This window comes from Pecten maximus, chromosome 10, assembly GCF_902652985.1.
Source record: "Pecten maximus chromosome 10, xPecMax1.1, whole genome shotgun sequence".
In the NCBI taxonomy this organism is placed as follows: domain Eukaryota; kingdom Metazoa; phylum Mollusca; class Bivalvia; order Pectinida; family Pectinidae; genus Pecten; species Pecten maximus.
Window position 1 is genome coordinate 3,655,438 of NC_047024.1, and position 21,582 is coordinate 3,677,019.

A 21,582-nucleotide genomic window follows, 5' to 3' on the forward strand; every position below is an offset into this window, starting at 1 on the left:
ATAACACTAGTAATCTTATTGGTATCTAATAACACTAGTAATCTTATTGGTATCCTAATAACACTAGTAATCTTACTGGTATCCTAATAACACTAGTAATCTTACTGGTATTTAATAACACTAGTAATCTTATTGGTATCTAATAACACTAGTAATCTTATTGGTATCTAATAACACTAGTAATCTTATTGGTATCTAATAACACTAGTAATCTTATTGGTATCCTAATAACACTAGTAATCTTACTGGTATCCTAATAACACTAGTAATCTTATTGGTATCTAATAACACTAGTAATCTTATTGGTATCTAATAACACTAGTAATCTTATTGGTATCCTAATAACACTAGTAATCTTATTGGTATCTAATAACACTAGTAATCTTATTGGTATCCTAATAACACTAGTAATCTTATTGGTATCTAATAACACTAGTAATCTTATTGGTATCTAATAACACTAGTAATCTTATTGGTATCTAATAACACTAGTAATCTTATTGGTATCCTAATAACACTAGTAATCTTATTGGTATCCTAATAACACTAGTAATCTTATTGGTATCTAATAACACTAGTAATCTTATTGGTATCTAATAACACTAGTAATCTTATTGGTATCTAATAACACTAGTAATCTTATTGGTATCTAATAACACTAGCAATCTTACTGGTATCTGATAACACTAGTAATCTTATTGGTATCTAATAACACTAGCAATCTTACTGGTATCTGATAACACTAGTAATCTTATTGGTATCTAATAACACTAGTAATCTTATTGGTATCCTAATAACACTAGTAATCTTATTGGTATCTAATAACACTAGTAATCTTACTGGTATCTAATAACACTAGTAATCTTATTGGTATCTAATAACACTAGTAATCTTATTGGTATCTAATAACATTAGTGATCTTATTGGTATCCTAATAACACTAGTAAACTTATTGGTATCTAATAACACTAGTAATCTTATTGATATCCTAATAACACTAGTAATCTTATTGGTATCTAATAACACTAGTAATCTTATTGGTATCCTAATAACACTAGTAATCTTATTGGTATCTAATAACACTAGTAATCTTATTGGTATCCTAATAACACTAGTAATCTTATTGGTATCTAATTACACTAGTAATCTTATTGGTATCCTAATAACACTAGTAATCTTATTGGTATCCTAATAACACTAGTAATCCTATTGGTATCCTAATAACACTAGTAATCTTATTGGTATCTAATAACACTAGTAATCTTATTGGTATCTAATAACACTAGTAATCTTATTGGTATCCTAATAACACCAGTTATCAAAGAATATCATCCAAATCTTTATAGTCTGTAACTACAAAGAACAGTCACTCAGTGTGTGAGGTACAGTCACTCAGTGTGTGAGGTACAGTCACTCAGTGTGTGAGGTACAGATGTAGTATAGACAGTCACTCAGTGTGTGAGGTACAGTCACTCAGTGTGTGAGGTACAGATGCAGTATAGACAGTCACTCAGTGTGTGAGGTACAGATGCAGTATAGACAGTCACCCAGTGTGTGAGGTACAGATGCAGTATAGATAGTCACTCAGTGTGTGAGGTACAGATGCAGTATAGATAGTCACTCAGTGTGTGAGGTACAGATGCAGTATAGATAGTCACTCAGTGTGTGAGGTACAGTCACTCAGTGTGTGAGGTACAGATGCAGTATAGACAGTCACTCAGTGTGTGAGGTACAGATGCAGTATAGATAGTCACTCAGTGTGTGAGGTACAGATGCAGTATAGACAGTCACTCAGTGTGTGAGGTACAGATGCAGTATAGATAGTCACTCAGTGTGTGAGGTACAGATGCAGTATAGACAGTCACTCAGTGTGTGAGGTACAGTCACTCAGTGTGTGAGGTACAGATGCAGTATAGACAGTCACTCAGTGTGTGAGGTACAGATGCAGTATAGACAGTCACCCAGTGTGTGAGGTACAGTCACTCAGTGTGTGAGGTACAGATGCAGTATAGACAGTCACCCAGTGTGTGAGGTACAGTCACTCAGTGTGTGAGGTACAGATGTAGTATAGACAGTCACCCAGTGTGTGAGGTACAGATGCAGTATAGACAGTCACTCAGTGTGTGAGGTACAGATGCAGTATAGACAGTCACTCAGTGTGTGAGGTACAGATGCAGTATAGACTCCTATATAAACACAATATACACAATGTTCCTATGTATTCCAGTACTTGGTTTTTGTTGATCCCTACAATATGACTTATTTCTTTCATGTATTAAGCCCTACAGTTTTAGACAGGCGAGGCCTATGAGAGTTAACAATCTCCTGAATTCAAAAACACTTACTGAAAGTTGATGTTTTTGTTTTAACTTAAGAATTGAACAAATTTTACCATGCAATGTGAACATAAATGTAGGTAAAGTCATTCAATTGAGCAAACATTTCAGTCTGTTATCAAAGCATTTTGACACATTTGACCTCTGTGACCTTGAAAGTACATCAAGGTTATTAGTCCCCTGTCATTTGAAAAATGGTCTGTCTGTCTGTCTGTAGTTGTGCATCCCACTTTTTTTTTTATCTTAGGTGACCTGAAAGTCAGTCTCAAAGCTAAATGCATTTCATAGATTCTGTTGACCTAAAAATGTATGACCCACCCCGCATAAAGTGCTTATTTAATATGACTGATAGAAACTTACCTGAATAACTTTAATCTCTGTCATGAACATTTTCAAAATCAGTTTTAGTAAGGTATTACTCCCCCAAATCCTTGTTTTATATATCTTTAGACAGGGAATACAACAAAGATAACCCTCATATTATTGACAAAGCTTTATGTCACATGATTTACAATGTTTTGTCACATGATTTACAAGACTTTGTCACATGATTTACAATGTTTTGTCACATGATTTACAAGACTTTGTCACATGATTTACAATGTTTTGTCACATGATTTACAAGACTTTGTCACATGATTTACAAGATTTTGTCACATGATTAACAATGTTTTTTACATGATTTACGTTTTTTTCACATGGTTTACAAAGTTATGTAACATGAAGTATGAAGTTATACTGTAACACACATGTTCCTGTTCAAACTTGACTGAGACTGTTGGGCTGTGTCTCCCCAATCTGTGATGGAGTGTTCTCCTCCCCCATACTGTTCTGCTCTACCTCCATCTTTTCCTCCTCAGGACCACCTTCCTTGTCCTCTGGAACCTCTGGAGGACCTTCTTTACCCTCTACTGAGCCCCCCATTGGACCTTCCTTCACATCATTGTCACACACACGGTTTTCAATGTCCACGTCCGCTGATCCAAGTAAGTCAGCTTTAGCCCACATTTTCATCTCCTGGGAATCGGAATCACTAAATTCGACATCAACATCTGATGAATTATTTGAATCCTTAACACTTTTTTCACCTTTCAGAGTTGTTGATACACTTTGTTCTTTCTGATGTTTAGGGACCTGTTTGGAGTCCTCCATCTCTACCTCATCATCTGAGGGAGCGTTTTCCATTCCATATCCTCCCTCCATTTTTCTAACGTAATCTTTCAGTTGTTGCCGTGCATCATCGTCCTTGATGGTCCCTATCCAGTAGTTGACACAACTTTCCAGTACATTAGCTAGCTTGCCACTCTCCAGTGCCTCTTGCAGAACAAACTCTACAAACGGCCGCTTTAAATGTTCGTAATCAAACTCCCCCAAGGATTTGAGAATACGGGTGATTCTCAAGTAGTTATGGTATGATCTGAAGAACAAAATAATAATAAAATCAATAATAAAATGTATGTGCCACAAAATTTATAAAAAAAAGATATCAAAGCACTGAATTATTTAGTTTAAAAAAACTATTAAATCTCAAATACCTCATGATTGTATAAGTTGGAAAATACGAAACAAATATAAATTACACAGAGTAACAGGTATTGATGGCTATGAGAAAGCCTGATGTATACCCTGGATGTTGTGACCTTGACCTTTGATAGAATACCCAGAGTTACAAGTATTGATGGCTATGAGAAAGCCTGATGTAAACTTTGGATGTTGTGACCTTGACCTTTGATATATTACGCAGAGCAACAAGTATTGATAGCTATGGATGTTGTGACCTTGACCTTTGATAGAATACCCAGAGTTACAAGTATTGATGGCTATGAGAAAGCCTTATGTATACTTTGGATGTTGTGACCTTGACCTTTGATAAATTATGCAGAGCAACAAGTACTGATAGCTGTGGATGTTGTGACCTTGACCTTTGATAGAATACCCAGAGTTACAAGTATTGATGGCTATGAGAAAGCCTTATGTATACCCTGGATGTTGTGACCTTGACCTTTGATAGAATACCCAGAGTAACAAGTATTGATGGCTATGAGAAAGCCTTATGTATACCCTGGATGTTGTGACCTTGACCTTTGATAGAATACCCAGAGTAACAAGTATTGATGTTTATGAGAAAGCCTTATGTATACCCTGGATGTTGTGACCTTGACCTTTGATAAATTACGCGGAGTAACAAGTATTGGTGACTATGGGAAGACTTGATTTATACCCTGGCAGTTGTTACCTTGACCCTGGAAAAAATCTAATTACAGTAGTTGTTTATAACCTTTATTTGTTTACAGTTAGTTGTATTGGTCATCAAAAATGTATGGAGTGATATTGATGGACACTTAAAATCAGATTACAGGGGATCCATCCAAACTCAAATTACGTGAAGGACTTCAAATCAGGATTCACGAAATATTTTCAGGATTACTTTAAAAACCATTCAATTTGACAGTGTTTATAAAATAAAAAGGAAAAATGGGTAAACCACTCGAATCACCATAAACAAGTTGGCTTAGTGAGACCCTGTCCTCACATTCAGGCCTTTGTAATACCCAGCAGGAGGAATGTTGTAGTGCATGTTTGTAACAAATATTCAGAGACATGTAACTCTCCAGCGACTAAGATAAACATTGATGGGAAACATTGGCAGATATGCTCTTCAGATGAGTCAACTTTTTACAACCACCAATTTGTATTTCCCAGTAAACCAAACTGTTACAGAACAGTACAGTTTGTCTGTCATGTCATATTGGGATACACACAACATAATTCTGTAGGTAAATCTACAATATCATGATATCTCTGATACACAGGACACAAGTCACCATACCTCTGATACATGTACACAAGTGGAAAAAATATAACACAAGTCCAGATTTGTTAAACAATATACTAAAAACACATATCTATAAAAAAAATGGTATCGGTACTGAAGTTTCATATTATTCCATTGTCCCACAGCCAGTAATGACCATTCCTATTGTCTCACTACCAGTAATGACCATTCCTATTGTCTCACTACCAGTAATGACCATTCCTATTGTCTCACTACCAGTAATTACCACTCCTATTGTCTCACTACCAGTAATTACCATTCCTATTGTCTCACTACCAGTAATTACCATTCCTATTGTCTCACTGTCAGTAATTACCATTCCTATTGTCTCACTACCAGTAATTACCATTCCTATTGTCTCACTACCAGTAATTACCATTCCTATTGTCTCACTGTCAGTAATTACCATTCCTATTGTCTTACTACCAGTAATTACCATTCCTATTGTCTCACTACCAGTATTTACCATTCCTATTGTCTCACTACCAGTAATTACCATTCCTATTGTCTCACTACCAGTAATTACCATTCCTATTGTCTCACTGTCAGTAACTACCATTCCTATTGTCTCACTACCAGTAATTACCATTCCTATTGTCTCACTACCAGTAATTACCATTCCTATTGTCTCACTACCAGTAATTACCATTCCTATTGTCTCACTACCAGTAATTACCATTCCTATTGTCTCACTGTCAGTAATTACCATTCCTATTGTCTCACTACCAGTAATTAACATTCCTATTGTCTCACTGTCAGTAATTACCATTCCTATTGTCTCACTGTCAGTAATTACCATTCCTATTGTCTCAATGTCAGTAATTACCATTCCTATTGTCTCACTACCAGTAATTACCATTCCTATTGTCTCACTACCAGTAATTACCATTCCTATTGTCTCACTGTCAGTAATTACCATTCCTATTGTCTCACTGTCAGTAATTACCATTCCTATTGTCTCACTACCAGTAATTACCATTCCTATTGTCTCACTACCAGTAATTACCATTCCTATTGTCTCACTACCAGTAATTACCATTCCTATTGTCTCACTACCAGTAATTACCATTCCTATTGTCTCACTACCAGTAATTACCATTCCTATTGTCTCACTGTCAGTAATTACCATTCCTATTGTCTCACTACCAGTAATTACCATTCCTATTGTCTCACTGTCAGTAATTACCATTCCTATTGTCTCACTACCAGTAATTACCATTCCTATTGTCTCACTACCAGTAATTACCATTCCTATTGTCTCACTACCAGTAATTACCATTCCTATTGTCTCACTGTCAGTAATTACCATTCCTATTGTCTCACTGTCAGTAATTACCATTCCTATTGTCTCACTACCAGTAATTACCATTCCTATTGTCTCACTACCAGTAATTACCATTCCTATTGTCTCACTGTCAGTAATTACCATTCCTATTGTCTCACTGTCAGTAATTACCATTCCTATTGTCTCAATGTCAGTAATTACCATTCCTATTGTCTCACTACCAGTAATTACCATTCCTATTGTCTCACTACAAGTAATTACCATTCCTATTGTCTCATTGTCAGTAATTACCATTCCTATTGTCTCACTACCAGTAATTACAATTCCTATTGTCTCACTACCAGTAATTACCATTCCTATTGTCTCACTACCAGAAATTACCATTCCTATTGTTTCACTACCAGTAATTACCATTCCTATTGTCTCACTGTCAGTAATTACCATTCCTATTGTCTTACTACCAGTAATGACCATTCCTATTGTCTCACTACCAGTAATTACCATTCCTATTGTCTCACTGTCAGTAATTACCATTCATATTGTCTCACTACCAGAAATTACCATTCCTATTGTTTCACTACCAGTAATTACCATTCCTATTGTCTCACTGTCAGTAATTACCATTCCTATTGTCTCACTGTCAGTAATTACCATTCCTATTGTCTCACTGTCAGTAATTACCATTCCTATTGTCTCACTGTCAGTAATTACCATTCCTATTGTCTCACTGTCAGTAATTACCATTCTTATTGTCTCACTACCAGTAATTACCATTCCTATTGTCTCACTGTCAGTAATTACCATTCCTATTGTCTCACTACCAGTAATTACCATTCCTATTGTCTCACTGTCAGTAATTACCATTCCTATTATCTCACGGTCAGTAATTACCATTCCTATTGTCTCACTGTCAGTAATTACCATTCCTATTGTCTTACTACCAGTAATTACCATTCCTATTGTCTCACTACCAGTAATTACCATTCCTATTGTCTCACTGTCAGTAATTACAATTCTTATTGTCTCATTGTCAGTAATTACCATTCCTATTGTCTCACTACCAGTAATTACCATTCCTATTGTCTCACTACCAGTAATTACCATTCCTATTGTCTCACTACCAGTAATTACCATTCCTATTGTCTTACTGTCAGTTATTACCATTCCTATTGTCTCACTACCAGTAATTACCATTCCTATTGTCTCACTGTTAGTTATTGTCATATCCTCCATGTCCCCTCCAATATATCCCCTACTTTATAAACATATCACAAGGCTATAACAAGACTTAAGGATACTTTTTATCATCTATAAAACACATTTTATCTTAATCTTTTACTCTCTCTGGGGTTCAGCCTATCAACAAATTAAATCTCTGCAATATTACTTTGTGTGATGGAACCAGACTTTGGTCCTGTATGCCAGGTATGTGGGGGTATGACACTTCCTTAACCTTCAACCCCTGGGATCAGAATTCCTGATTTTTAGATCAGATACCTCCTATTTGCCCTGGCTGTGACATTAGAGGGTATATTTATTTTGAACATATATAACAAAGCGCTGTCTACAAATTATATAAATATAACAAAGTGCTGTCTACGAATTGTATATATATCACAAAGTGTTGTCTATGAATTAAAAATATATTACAAAGTGCTGTCTATGAATTAAAAATATATAACAAAGTGCTGCCTACGAATTAAATATATATAATAAAGTGCTGTCTATGAATTATATATATATTACAAAGTGCTGTCTATGAATTATATATATATTACAAAGTGTTGTCTATGAATTAAATATAAATAACAGAGTGCTGTCTACGAATTAAATCCACTGCCTTTTCTGGCCAGATGAAGTCAAAGTTATTTTGAGTTTGCATAAAAACAAGATGGTAGGGTTTGAACCCAGGATTTGGAGTTTTGTAGTTTAATGAAAACTTGCTGCTGTGTAAGGTATTCTGACACTGCAGGTCGACTTCCCACAATGACTAGGCAGTTACCTCCACTTGATCGAGGTGTTACCAAACATGACTCACCATTTCATGTTCTATATTCCAAACACACTATATTTGGATGGATATTTTATCTATTTTGAAGTGAAGAATTTCTGACGATGTAAACACTTGTGTCATCCGATGTCTGTGAGAATTGAGGGGGCGAGGTATCAGTGCTTAAAGCAGGTTACACCTGTAATATCATTTATTCTTCACAAATAAAAGTATGAAATGTCAACCATTTAAAGTATAACAAATTGACCAAGACTAAAACTTTACCTTAGACAGATAAGAGGTACTTATTAACGTTTCAATACTGGACATTAACTTTGATTTTTTATGTTACTGAAGGTCTTGTTATATCATATAAATGTACATTCTAAAAAAATTGGTAAAAAATCTCCATGCACTTGATACTTTCTAAGTGTTCCAAAACCTTTCAACAATTTGTCCTAAAAGACCTTTTGGAATCTCCTGATATTGAAAAATTGGTTTAAGAATGTTATCTACTGGCTCTATCAGGAAACGTAAGCTTGACAAAAACAGCTGTTGGTTATTCCTAAGGTATATGTATTAAATACCCTCTATCATCAAGGTGTCAATTGACATTTTATCAAATTGATAAAATTGACGATCTATTTGCTTTAAACAAGCAAGTATGTGACTGCAATCTTTGTTCCTGGTAGATCTATTACTTTGTATTTAAATTAAACACCCTTAACTGGCATGGTCTGCATCGTAAATTTCAGACTGGAGGTGCCTTGCTGTGAATATTGGAATTTCTATCTAACGTGATTATATGAACATGCAATAAATAATCTGCACTTGCGTCAGTGACAAACTGTAAATTATATCAACACCATAGATAAACAATGTGCACTAAACCGTGTACTTCTACTGGACAAACACAACACCATGTACTTCTAGTGGACAAACACAAAACCATGTACTTCTACTGGACAAACACAAAAACCGTGTACTTCTACTGGACAAACACAAAACCATGTACTTCTAGTCGACAAACACAAAAACCATGTACTTCTACTGGACAAACACAAAACCATGTACTTCTACTGGACAAACACAAAACCATGTACTTCTACTGGACAATCACAAAACCATGTACTTCTACTGGACAAACACAAAACCATGTACTTCTAATGGACAATCACAAAACTGTGTACTTCTACTGGACAATCACAAAACCATGTATGTCTATTGGACAAGTAAAATGTGTAGTATATCATGCAGTCATTGTCATTTAACATATTCACAGTGTAATGGAAAACACCAGTAGGTGTCACTGTCACAGTCACAGTGTAATGGAAAACACCAGTAGGTGTCACTGTCATAGTCACAGTGTAATGAAAAACACCACCAGGTGTCACTGTCAGAGTCACAGTGTAATGGAAAACACCACCAGGTGTCACTGTCAGAGTCACAGTGTAATGAAAAACACCACCAGGTGTCACTGTCATAGTCACAGTGTAATGAAAAACACCACCAGGTGTCACTGTCATAGTCACATGCAGTGTAATGAAAAACACCACCAGGTGTCACTGTCAGAGTCACATGCAGTGTAATGGAAAACACCAGCAGGGATCACTGTCATAGTCATGGTGTAACAGAAAACACCAGCAGGGGTCACTGTCATAGTCATGGTGTAACAGAAAACACCGCCAGGTGTCACTGTCACAGTCATAATTTAACAAAAAACACCACCAGGTATCACTGTCACAGTCACAGTGTAACAGAAAACACCAGCAGGGGTCACTGTCATAGTCATGGTGTAACAGAAAACACCACCAGGTGTCACTGTCACAGTCATAATTTAACAAAAAACACCACCAGGTATCACTGTCACAGTCACAGTGTAACAGAAAACACCAGCAGGGGTCACTGTCATAGTCATGGTGTAACAGAAAACACCGCCAGGTGTCACTGTCACAGTCATAATTTAACAAAAAACACCACCAGGTGTCACTGTCACAGTCACAGTGTAATGGAAAACACCAGTAGGTGTCACTGTCATAGTCACAGTGTAATGGAAAACACCACCAGGTGTCACTGTCACAGTCATGATTTAACAGAAAACACCACCAAGTGTCACTGTCAAAGTCACGATGTAACAGAAAACACCACCAGGTGTCACTGTCATAGTCATGGTGTAACAGAAAACACCACCAGGTGTCACTGTTACAGAGTAATTTATAACACTGTCTGCTTAGTTATGTGATGCCAAACATTGAGGACCTGAAGGTCAGACAAACTATTTGAACACAATCAGAAAGTTATTACGGCCCAGTTTGTAAGTAACAGATATAGCAGCAGTCTGGGCTCTGGGATATGCCACCCTCTTGTGACAATGTTCCACAGCATACTCAACCCTCTACTATACACACATTTATTAATCTCCTGCCTTACAACACCGGCATTTTCAGGTTCAGGATTGTGTCAACTCCTGCAGATCATGAGAATGTTTGTTTGTATAAGTTTTATTAAAGAACATTAAAGAGCCTTTTCCACCCGGTTATCTGATTAGAGGTCACCTTGAGGAATGTCCAGTGAAAGTTTTGAAATTGTTGCTCGTCTCTACAGTATTCAACCGCACTAGCAGGCTAAGGTTCTGAGGAAATAATCACTTGTTAATGATTTAAAAATGACGGAGTGTGCAAACACTACAGGGCTCTCTAAATGGGGTGCATGGCCACTTGAGTTTAGAGCGGGTCATACCAGCCACATTTAGTCTGGGTACAATCTGGAGAATGTGGCGATCTGACGTAACTTCTCCTTATGGTGCGAGGGGAGGATCAGCACAACACTTCATCAATTCCTGTTTTAGAAGTTTTGGCATGACACCATATTATTGGCATCTTTCCAAACCATGACAATTAAGAATTAATGGCTGGTTCTGAGAGTATAATTCTTAGTTCCATTTCCAAATACAGATAGATATGTATATATATACATACATATAATATAACTTCAAATCAGGTACAATATGTACTCTTTGTCTCTTTTCAATGACTACTGCCTTCTACAAACAGCACATACAATATAAAATCTTGCTTGATGAAGAAAAATTTTAAGTCAGATCAAGTCATCGTTTCATAGGATAGATTAATTGGGTGGTCTCTCCTACACATTCTACATTACTGGTTCCAGAATTTACTGAATATAATGGCTAAGAGATTCTGACCATTATCTATGGTGACAGTTCACCGTGTACAATAGGAGGGGTACAGGTGATGGTAATACCATTATCTATGGTGACAGTTCACCGTGTACAATAGGAGGGGTACAGGAGGGGTCAGTTCACCGTGTACAATAGGAGGGGTACAGGAGAGGTACAGGAGGGGTACAGGAGGGGTACAGGAGGGGTACAGGAGAGGTAAATACGATGGTAATGCATTGTTTCCATACGTGACAGAGGCCCAAGCTTTTCCACAATACAGGAATGTTCAGAAGCCTGTAGAATTTAGATTTGATTTTTATAATCATCTCCTTATCACAAATTATCATAAAATCATATCTTCTTAACACCTGCTGTGAAAATATTTTACAAATGTCTGTCATAAAAGAGATATCATCCTTAAATATTGATATACGCAATAGTGATTTAATGCTGTGTCAGTTGGGGTCAGATTAGCATTTGTATAGAAGTTAGTCTGAGTATAGCCTATCCGGGAGTCATTTCCAAAGCTATGCTATCTTAACAGGTGAAAAAAAGCACCGTTACAGCTTACACAAGGTTTACAGGGGATTACAAAATCAATTGTACAAAACAATTTGTCCATTACAACCCAGGCCATAAATTCCTTCAATTATTTGGACTTTGAACAGAGTTGGTTTCAAAAATATCTCTATGTGTACATGTATATGTGAGGTATGGTACACGGATGTAGATACTATGTCAGGTAGGTAAAATACACCTATATACCTGGTATCTAATCACAGTACAGGTACAATCCACTTACATACAGGCCATATCTTAATCCATGTCAACAAACACTTAAAATTCAAATTTACTTGGCTTTTTTAATGCAAGATTAAATTAAATGATTGATCATTTCGCTGTATATCCATGAAGTGAACTTTTGTAAAACTGTAAGCCATACAGTTAGTACAGCACCCCACTACAGTAAATAGGAAAGTGCAAGGCTCCTTATCAAAATAGTTTAATAAAATACTGGTAGATCTATCAAGGCTTCTTATCAAAATAGTTTAATAAAATACTGTTAGATCTATCAAGGCTTTTTATCAAAATAGTTTAATAAAAACTGGTAGATCTATCAAGGCTTCTTATCAAAAAAGTTTAATAAATACTGGTAAATCTATTTCTAAATCAATAACCATGATATCTAAATTAACAATAATTTGAGCATATGTGTACAGTATGTTAAATCATAACTCTGGGGCCTCTTAATTATTCAGAAGAAGGTGTTAAAAGATATTAGTATTGTCCATGATCTGAGAGAAATAGGAAAGAAACACACCACACACCTCTGATTTTCACCTTTACTGTCCAGTCAACTGCTTAAACCATCAGTCTCACATAATCTACAATCTGTCCTAGTCAGACTGAATAACTTAACAGGGTGGTCACAGGAAACCTACAATCTGTCCTAGTCAGACTGAATAACTTAACAGAGTGGTCTCAGGAAACCTACAATCTGTGATAGTCAGACTGAATAACTTAACAGGGTGGTCTCAGGAAACCTACAATCTGTGATAGTCAGACTGAATAACTTAACAGAGTGGTCTCAGGAAACCTACAATCTGTGATAGTCAGACTGACTAACTTAACAGGGTGGTCACAGGAAACCTACAATCTGTGATAGTCAGACTGACTAACTTAACAGGGTGGTCACAGGAAACCTACAATCTGTGATAGTCAGACTGAATAACCTAACAGGGTGGTCTCAGGTAACCTACAATCTGTGATAGTCAGACAGAATAACTTAACAGGGTGGTCTCAGGAAACCTACAATCTGTGATAGTCAGACTGAATAACCTAACAGAGTGGTCTCAGGAAACCTACAATCTGTGATTGTCAAATTGAACCATTTAACAGAGTAGTGGCAGCCATGAAATGTGTAGGAAGGGAGACAACTCGTATACATTTTTGAACAGCACTGTGTATGCTTAACCTGTTAAACCACCATGGATTAGCTGCTATTGCTACTAAATTCTTAAGAGAATACGCAAATGATGTTTTTACCCTCTCAATCCAGTTTCTTAAAGCTAGCCAACATATTTGATATCCATGTTTGCAAATTTTCATTTTCATACAAGAAAGTAATGTGTACAATGTACTGATATTGTTTTCTCGTCGATATTAAACTTTACACAATCCATTATTAGATTGAATAAATATCAAGATTTGTGACACTGTGTATTAGAATATGCATACAAGAGTTGTTGGAGAACAGCATAGCTCGTCTCACAAAGGTTTGTCAATAAACAATTGAAATATATTAATTGGTATGGTTTCGCAAACTGCGTTAATAATGTCTATATCGTTTACTTGATCAGATTGTGTATTCATGCAATTTTCAAAACCATACTAATTTATATATATATGTAAATTATTTATTGACAAACATTCAGGTGATAAGCTATGCTGTTGTAGATTGAATAAATATATTAAATAATTGCTTTTGGACCTATTTCTACAGTTTTTTGATAAATCATCCTAATGAGAGTTGTCTCCCTTGAAAAATGTGGAACCGTATATATTGTCTAATGTGAGCATTTTTACATTGGTTTTTTTTCAGTTTCACTCCAAGAAGGGTTAGTGTAACTCCAGATGGACTCTTTAACCAAATATCAGCACCATAGTACAATTATAAAGTGATGTGTTAATAGCTTTCAACACTTGCACAAAAAAAATTTAAATCTGTTTTTTTTTCCCCCCCCACAAAAATCTTTCAGTTTAACTCTGGCAAGGGATAGTTTAACCCCCACAGGGACATAACATACCATGTATTACTATGCCTTTCAACACTCGCAACATAAACTTAACGCAAAAAAGGTTCTAAGTCAAAATATTAAAAAAAAAAAAAAAAACAGATTCAAAAAGAAAAAATCCAATTATTTTTTTTTAGTTTTACTCCAGGAAGGGATAGTCTTACTCCAGAGGGACTCTATTGCCAAATATCAGCACCCTAGTACAATTATAAAGTGATGCATTAAAACCTTTCAACACTTGCACCAAAAACTTAACGCAGAAATATTCTAAGTCCAAATATTTGAAAAATCTGTTTTTTCCCCAAGTAATTTTTTAGTTTAACTCTGGCAGGGGATAGTTTTACCCCCACAGGGACCATATCACCATAAATTACTATGCCTTTCAACACTTGCACCAAAAACTTCACATTTGAAAAACCAACACTGACGCAGACGCCGGAGTGACAACATAAGCTCTCACTCTTCTTCGAAGAGACGAGCCAATAATACATAAAATAAAAGTAGGCATCTAACATTTTGGTGATCATTAGTTAAAAGGTCACCGATCTATTAATAGAACTTTTTAGAATATTCGTTCACTCCACACCATGCACATTTAGTGCTTTATGTAGTTCATGGTCAGGGCTAACATTTCTCCATGACATGCTATCAGAGAATGTGACAAGGTCAAGGTCAAGGTATGAGTCAAAAATAAAAGTCTCAAATTGAGAAAATAAATTCATTGCATACGAAAGAGCATAATCCACTGGAATATGTGAAGATGTGCATACAAGTTGTGTAGCTTATTGATGCCAATTATACAAAAGAACAGGTGTTGAAAAGTTTTCAGTTCAGTCATTGAATAAAGAAGTATTAGGCATTACCAGGTAAATATTTGTGTGGTGTGATTACCTGTGTACCTTGTGTGGTATGATTACCTGTGTACTTTGTGATTACCTGTGTACCTTGTGTGATTTAATTACCTGTGTACCTTGTGTGGTGTGATTACCTGTGTACCTTGTGTGATGTGATTACCTGTGTACCTTGGGTAGTGTGATTACCTGTGTACCTTGTGTGTTGTGATTACTTGTGTACATTGTGTGGTATGATTACCTGTGTACCTTGTGTGGTATGATTGCCTGTGTACTTTGTGATTACCTGTGTACCTTGTGTGTTGTGATTACCTATGTACCTTGTGTGTTGTGATTACCTGTGTACCTTGTGTGGTATGATTACCTGTGTACTTTGTGATTACCTGCGTACCTTGTGTGATTTGATTACCTGTGTACCTTGTGTGGTGTGATTACCTGTGTACCTTGTGTAGTGTGATTACCTGTGTACCTTGTGTGGTGTGATTACCTGTGTACCTTGTGTGATGTGATTACCTGTGTACCTTGTGTGGTGTGATTACCTGTGTACCTTGTGTGGTATGATTACCTGTGTACCTTGTGTGGTGTGATTACCTGTGTACCTTGTGTAGTGTGATTACCTGTGTACCTTGTGTGGTGTGATTACCGGTGTACCTTGTGTGGTGTGATTACCTGTGTACCTTGTGTAGTGTGATTACCTGTGTACCTTGTGTGGTGTGATTACCTGTGTACCTTGTGTGGTGTGATTACCTGTGTACCTTGTGTGATGTGATTACCTGTGTACCTTGTGTGATGTGATTACCTGTGTACATTGTGTGATGTGATTACCTGTGTACTTTGTGATTACCTGTGTACCTTGTGTGATTTGATTACCTGTGTACCTTGTGATTACCTGTGTACCTTGTGTGATGTATTTACCTGTTGAGATGCTGGAATCGTGACTTCCAGTCCTCACCACGTTTGATCTGACCTGTTTCTTTACTCTCCAGCACCATACCGTAGAAGTCCAACATCATCTCGTACGACTTGAGCACACGTGCATGGGCTGGCTTATCTGCTATGATTTTCTGAATGTTAAAAACAAGTTATCTGCAAACGTTTTACATGGATGTGAGTATAGTCTACTAATAGTCATAGGTATTACTTTCAAACAAGTTATTTGATCACAGCAAGCGATGAAGGCCCTTTAAGTTGTTTTTTTAATCATTAAATTATTTTTACAAGAAATAATTTTTTTTTGGTGATTTAAATTTAATTTAACTGTTGTGTAAAACAAATTACTTAATGCCATCATCAGCAAATAAATGTAGCCGAATTTTCCTTCTAATTCCCAGATGTTTTAGATTGTGTAGACTTCACATGTTTCATTGTAACAATTATGATTTATCCAGTACCTATATTTACTGGTGACCTTTGGAATGACTGTAGGGGTCATATAAGGTTTACTATTGAGATGCTGGACGAGTTAAAGATTAAAAAGTAGGAGAAAAAACTCCCAAACTAACTCCAGACTAACCAACCAGACTATGTAGTTAACTGACTAAATAGATGGTCACAGTTAAAACTTACTGGCTTAGTTGTAGGTGTTATGGTATGTCAGCAAACCTACCTTGATTTCATGAAGCTGTAGTTCTTGTGAATAAAAGTTCATGCCTGACTCTCTAATGGGAAATAACCTAGATTCAAACATAAATATAGAGTTAGTTCCCTTCCCATAATGGAGATCTCAGGTATCTCGACATCATATATTTCTTTTGGTGAGCTGCTTCAAGCTTAACTTAAAATACATGTATGTGTAACAGGAGAGCATGATCAATTACTACATCTATTTCAATGCCTCTCCTAGGGATTGAACCTGGAACCTCTTACTATCAACCAATTGAGCAAAAGAGAAGTTCTCTCTGAGTGGTAAATCACAGCCAGGGTTTATAAAATATATAAAGGAATAAAGAGAAGCTTACTTGATAAATACCTTTAATTTACTTCACCTCCAGAGATGGTACGTACCTTCATTGGTAGGGGACTATTAACCAAGTAGGGATATGTTGGGTAAGGGTACGTACCTTCATTGGTAGGGGACTATTAACCAAGTAGGGATATGTTGATAAGGGTACGTACCTTCATTGGTAGGGGACTATTAACCAAGTAGGGATATGTTGGGTAAGGTACGTACCTTCATTGGTAGGGAACTATTAACCAAGTAGGGATATGTTGGGTAAGGTATGTACCTTCATTGGTAGGGGACTATTAACCAAGTAGGGATATGTTGGGTAAGGTATGTACCTTCATTGGTAGGGGACTATTAACCAAGTAGGGATATGTTGGGTAAGGGTACGTACCTTCATTGGTAGGGAACTATTAACCAAGTAGGGATATGTTGGTAAGGTACATACCTTCATTGGTAGGGAACTATTAACCAAGTAGGGATATGTTGGGTAAGGTACGTACCTTCATTGGTAGGGGACTATTAACCAAGTAGGGATATGTTGGGTAAGGGTACGTACCTTCATTGGTAGGGGACTATTAACCAAGTAAGGATATGTTGGTAAGGTACGTACCTTCATTGGTAGGGAACTATTAACCAAGTAGGGATATGTTGGTAAGGTACGTACCTTCATTGGTAGGGAACTATTAACCAAGTAGGGATATGTTGGGTAAGGTACGTACCTTCATTGGTAGGGGACTATTAACCAAGTAGGGATATGTTGATAAGGGTACATACCTTCATTGGTAGGGGACTATTAACCAAGTAGGGATATGTTGGGTAAGGTACGTACCTTCATTGGTAGGGGACTATTAACCAAGTAGGGATATGTTGGGTAAGGGTACGTACCTTTATTGGTAGGGAACTATTAACCAAGTAGAGATATGTTGGTAAGGGTACGTACCTTTATTGGTAGGGAACTATTAACCAAGTAGAGATATGTTGGTAAGGGTACGTACCTTTATTGGTAGGGGACTATTAACCAAGTAGGGATATGTTGATAAGGGTACGTACCTTTATTGGTAGGGAACTATTAACCAAGTAGGGATATGTTGGGTAAGGTACGTACCTTCATTGGTAGGGGACTATTAACCAAGTAGAGATATGTTGGTAAGGGTACGTACCTTTATTGGTAGGGAACTATTAACCAAGTAGGGATATGTTGGGTAAGGTACGTACCTTCATTGGTAGGGGACTATTAACCAAGTAAGGATATGTTGGGTAAGGGTACGTACCTTCATTGGTAGGGGACTATTAACCAAGTAGGGATATGTTGGTAAGGGTACGTACCTTCATTGGTAGGGGACTATTAACCAAGTAGGGATATGTTGGTAAGGGTACGTACCTTCATTGGTAGGGGACTATTAACCAAGTAGGGATATGTTGGGTAAGGTACGTACCTTCATTGGTAGGGGACTATTAACCAAGTAGGGATATGTTGATAAGGGTACGTACCTTCATTGGTAGGGAACTATTAACCAAGTAGGGATATGTTGGGTAAGGTATGTACCTTCATTGGTAGGGGACTATTAACCAAGTAGGGATATGTTGGGTAAGGGTACGTACCTTTATTGGTAGGGGACTATTAACCAAGTAGGGATATGTTGGGTAAGGGTACGTACCTTCATTGGTAGGGGACTATTAACCAAGTAGGGATATGTTGGTAAGGTACGTACCTTTATTGGTAGGGAACTATTAAACAAGTAGGGATATGTTGGTAAGGGTACGTACCTTTATTGGTAGGGAACTATTAACCAAGTAGGGATATGTTGGTAAGGGTACGTACCTTCATTGGTAGGGAACTATTAACCAAGTAGGGATATGTTGGGTAAGGTACGTACCTTCATTGGTAGGGAACTATTAACCAAGTAGGGATATGTTGGTAAGGGTACGTACCTTTATTGGTAGGGAACTATTAACCAAGTAGGGATATGTTGGTAAGGGTACGTACCTTCATGGGTAGGGAACTATTAACCAAGTAGGGATATGTTGATAAGGGTACGTACCTTCATTGGTAGGGGACTATTAACCAAGTAGGGATATGTTGATAAGGGTACGTACCTTCATTGGTAGGGAACTATTAACCAAGTAGGGATATGTTGGGTAAGGTACGTACCTTCATTGGTAGGGAACTATTAACCAAGTAGGGATATGTTGGTAAGGGTACGTACCTTTATTGGTAGGGAACTATTAACCAAGTAGGGATATGTTGGGTAAGGTACGTACCTTCATTGGTAGGGAACTATTAACCAAGTAGGGATATGTTGGGTAAGGTACGTACCTTCATTGGTAGGGGACTATTAACCAAGTAGGGATATGTTGGGTAAGGGTACGTACCTTTATTGGTAGGGGACTATTAACCAGGTAGGGATATGTTGGTAAGGGTACATACCTTTATTGGTAGGGGACTATTAACCAAGTAGGGTAAGGGTACATACCTTCATTGGTAGAGGACTATTAACCAAGTAGGGATATGTTGGATAAGGGTACGTACCTTCATTGGTAGGGGACTATCAACCAAGTAGGGATATGTTAGGTAAGGTACGTACCTTCATTGGTAGGGGACTATTAACCAAGTAGGGATATGTTGGTAAGGGTACGTGCCTTCATTGGTAGGGAACTATTAACCAAGTAGGGATATGTTGGGTAAGGTACGTACCTTCATTGGTAGGGAACTATTAACCAAGTAGGGATATGTTGGTAAGGTACATACCTTCATTGGTAGGGGACTATTAACCCAGTAGGGATATGTTGGTAAGGTACGCACCTTCATTGGTAGGGGACTATTAACCAAGTAGGGATATTTTGGTAAGGTACATACCTTCATTGGTAGAGGACTATTAACCAAGTAGGGATATGTTGGGTAAGGGTATGTACCTTCATTGGTAGGGAACTATTAACCAAGTAGGGATATGTTGGGTAAGGGTACATACCTTCATTGGTAGGGGACTATTAACCAAGTAGGGATATGTTGGATAAGGGTACATACCTTCATTGGTAGGGGACTATTAACCAAGTAGGGATATGTTGGATAAGGGTACGTACCTTCATTGGTAGGGAACTATTAACCAAGTAGGGATATGTTGGGTAAGGTACGTACCTTCATTGGTAGGGGACTATTAACCAAGTAGGGATATGTTGGGTAAGGGTATGTACCTTCATTGGTAGGGAACTATTAACCAAGTAGGGATATGTTGGGTAAGGGTACATACCTTCATTGGTAGGGGACTATTAACCAAGTAGGGATATGTTGGATAAGGGTACATACCTTCATTGGTAGGGGACTATTAACCAAGTAGGGATATGTTGGATAAGGGTACGTACCTTCATTGGTAGGGAACTATTAACCAAGTAGGGATATGTTGGGTAAGGGTACATACCTTCATTGGTAGGGGACTATTAACCAAGTAGGGATATGTTGGATAAGGGTACATACCTTCATTGGTAGGGGACTATTAACCAAGTAGGGATATGTTGGATAAGGGTACGTACCTTCATTGGTAGGGAACTATTAACCAAGTAGGGATATGTTGGGTAAGGTACGTACCTTCATTGGTAGGGGACTATTAACCAAGTAGGGATATGCTGGTAAGGGTACATACCTTTATTGGTAGGGGACTATTAACCAAGTAGGGATATGTTGGTAAGGGTACGTACCTTCATTGGTACAGGACTATTAACCAAGTAGGGATATGTTGGGTAAGGGTACGTACCTTCATTGGTAGGGGACTATTAACCAAGTAGGGATATGTTGGTAAGGGTACGTACCTTCATTGGTAGGGGACTATTAACCAGGTAGGGATATGTTGGTAAGGGTACGTACCTTCATTGGTAGGGAACTATTAACCAAGTAGGGATATGTTGGGTAAGGGTACGTACCTTCATTAGTAGGGAACTATTAACCAAGTAGGGTAAGGGTACGTACCTTCATTGGTAGGGGACTATTAACCAAGTAGGGATATGCTGGTAAGGGTACGTACCTTCATTAGTAGGGAACTATTAACCAAGTAGGGTAAGGGTACGTACCTTCATTGGTAGGGAACTATTAACCAAGTAGGGATATGTTGGGTAAGGTACGTACCTTCATTGGTAGGGAACTATTAACCAAGTAGGGATATGTTGGTAAAGGTACATACCTTCATTGGTAGGGGACTATTAACCAAGTAGGGATATGTTGGTAAGGGTACATACCTTCATTGGTAGGGGACTATTAACCAAGTAGGGATATGTTGGTAAGGGGTACGTACCTTCATTGGTAGGGGACTATTAACCAAGTAGGGATATGTTGGGTAAGGGTACGTACCTTCATTGGTAGGGAACTATTAAC

The 21,582-nt window shown here is 37.3% G+C and overlaps 1 protein-coding gene across 1 annotated transcript in view; it reads right to left on the reverse strand.

Annotated features, from left to right (window-relative positions):
* Positions 1 to 2,813: 2,813 nt before the first annotated feature.
* LOC117336114 (opioid growth factor receptor-like protein 1) overlaps positions 2,814 to 21,582 on the reverse strand; it is a 31,714-nt gene continuing 12,945 nt past the window's right edge. The window contains exons 5-7 of the mRNA XM_033896492.1: positions 16,881 to 16,947; positions 16,190 to 16,338; positions 2,814 to 3,753 (exon numbers count right to left, since the gene is read on the reverse strand). Of these exons, the coding sequence (XP_033752383.1) occupies positions 3,096 to 3,753; positions 16,190 to 16,338; positions 16,881 to 16,947 (874 nt within the window). The 3' untranslated portion in view covers positions 2,814 to 3,095. The remainder of the gene's footprint in view (positions 3,754 to 16,189; positions 16,339 to 16,880; positions 16,948 to 21,582) is intronic.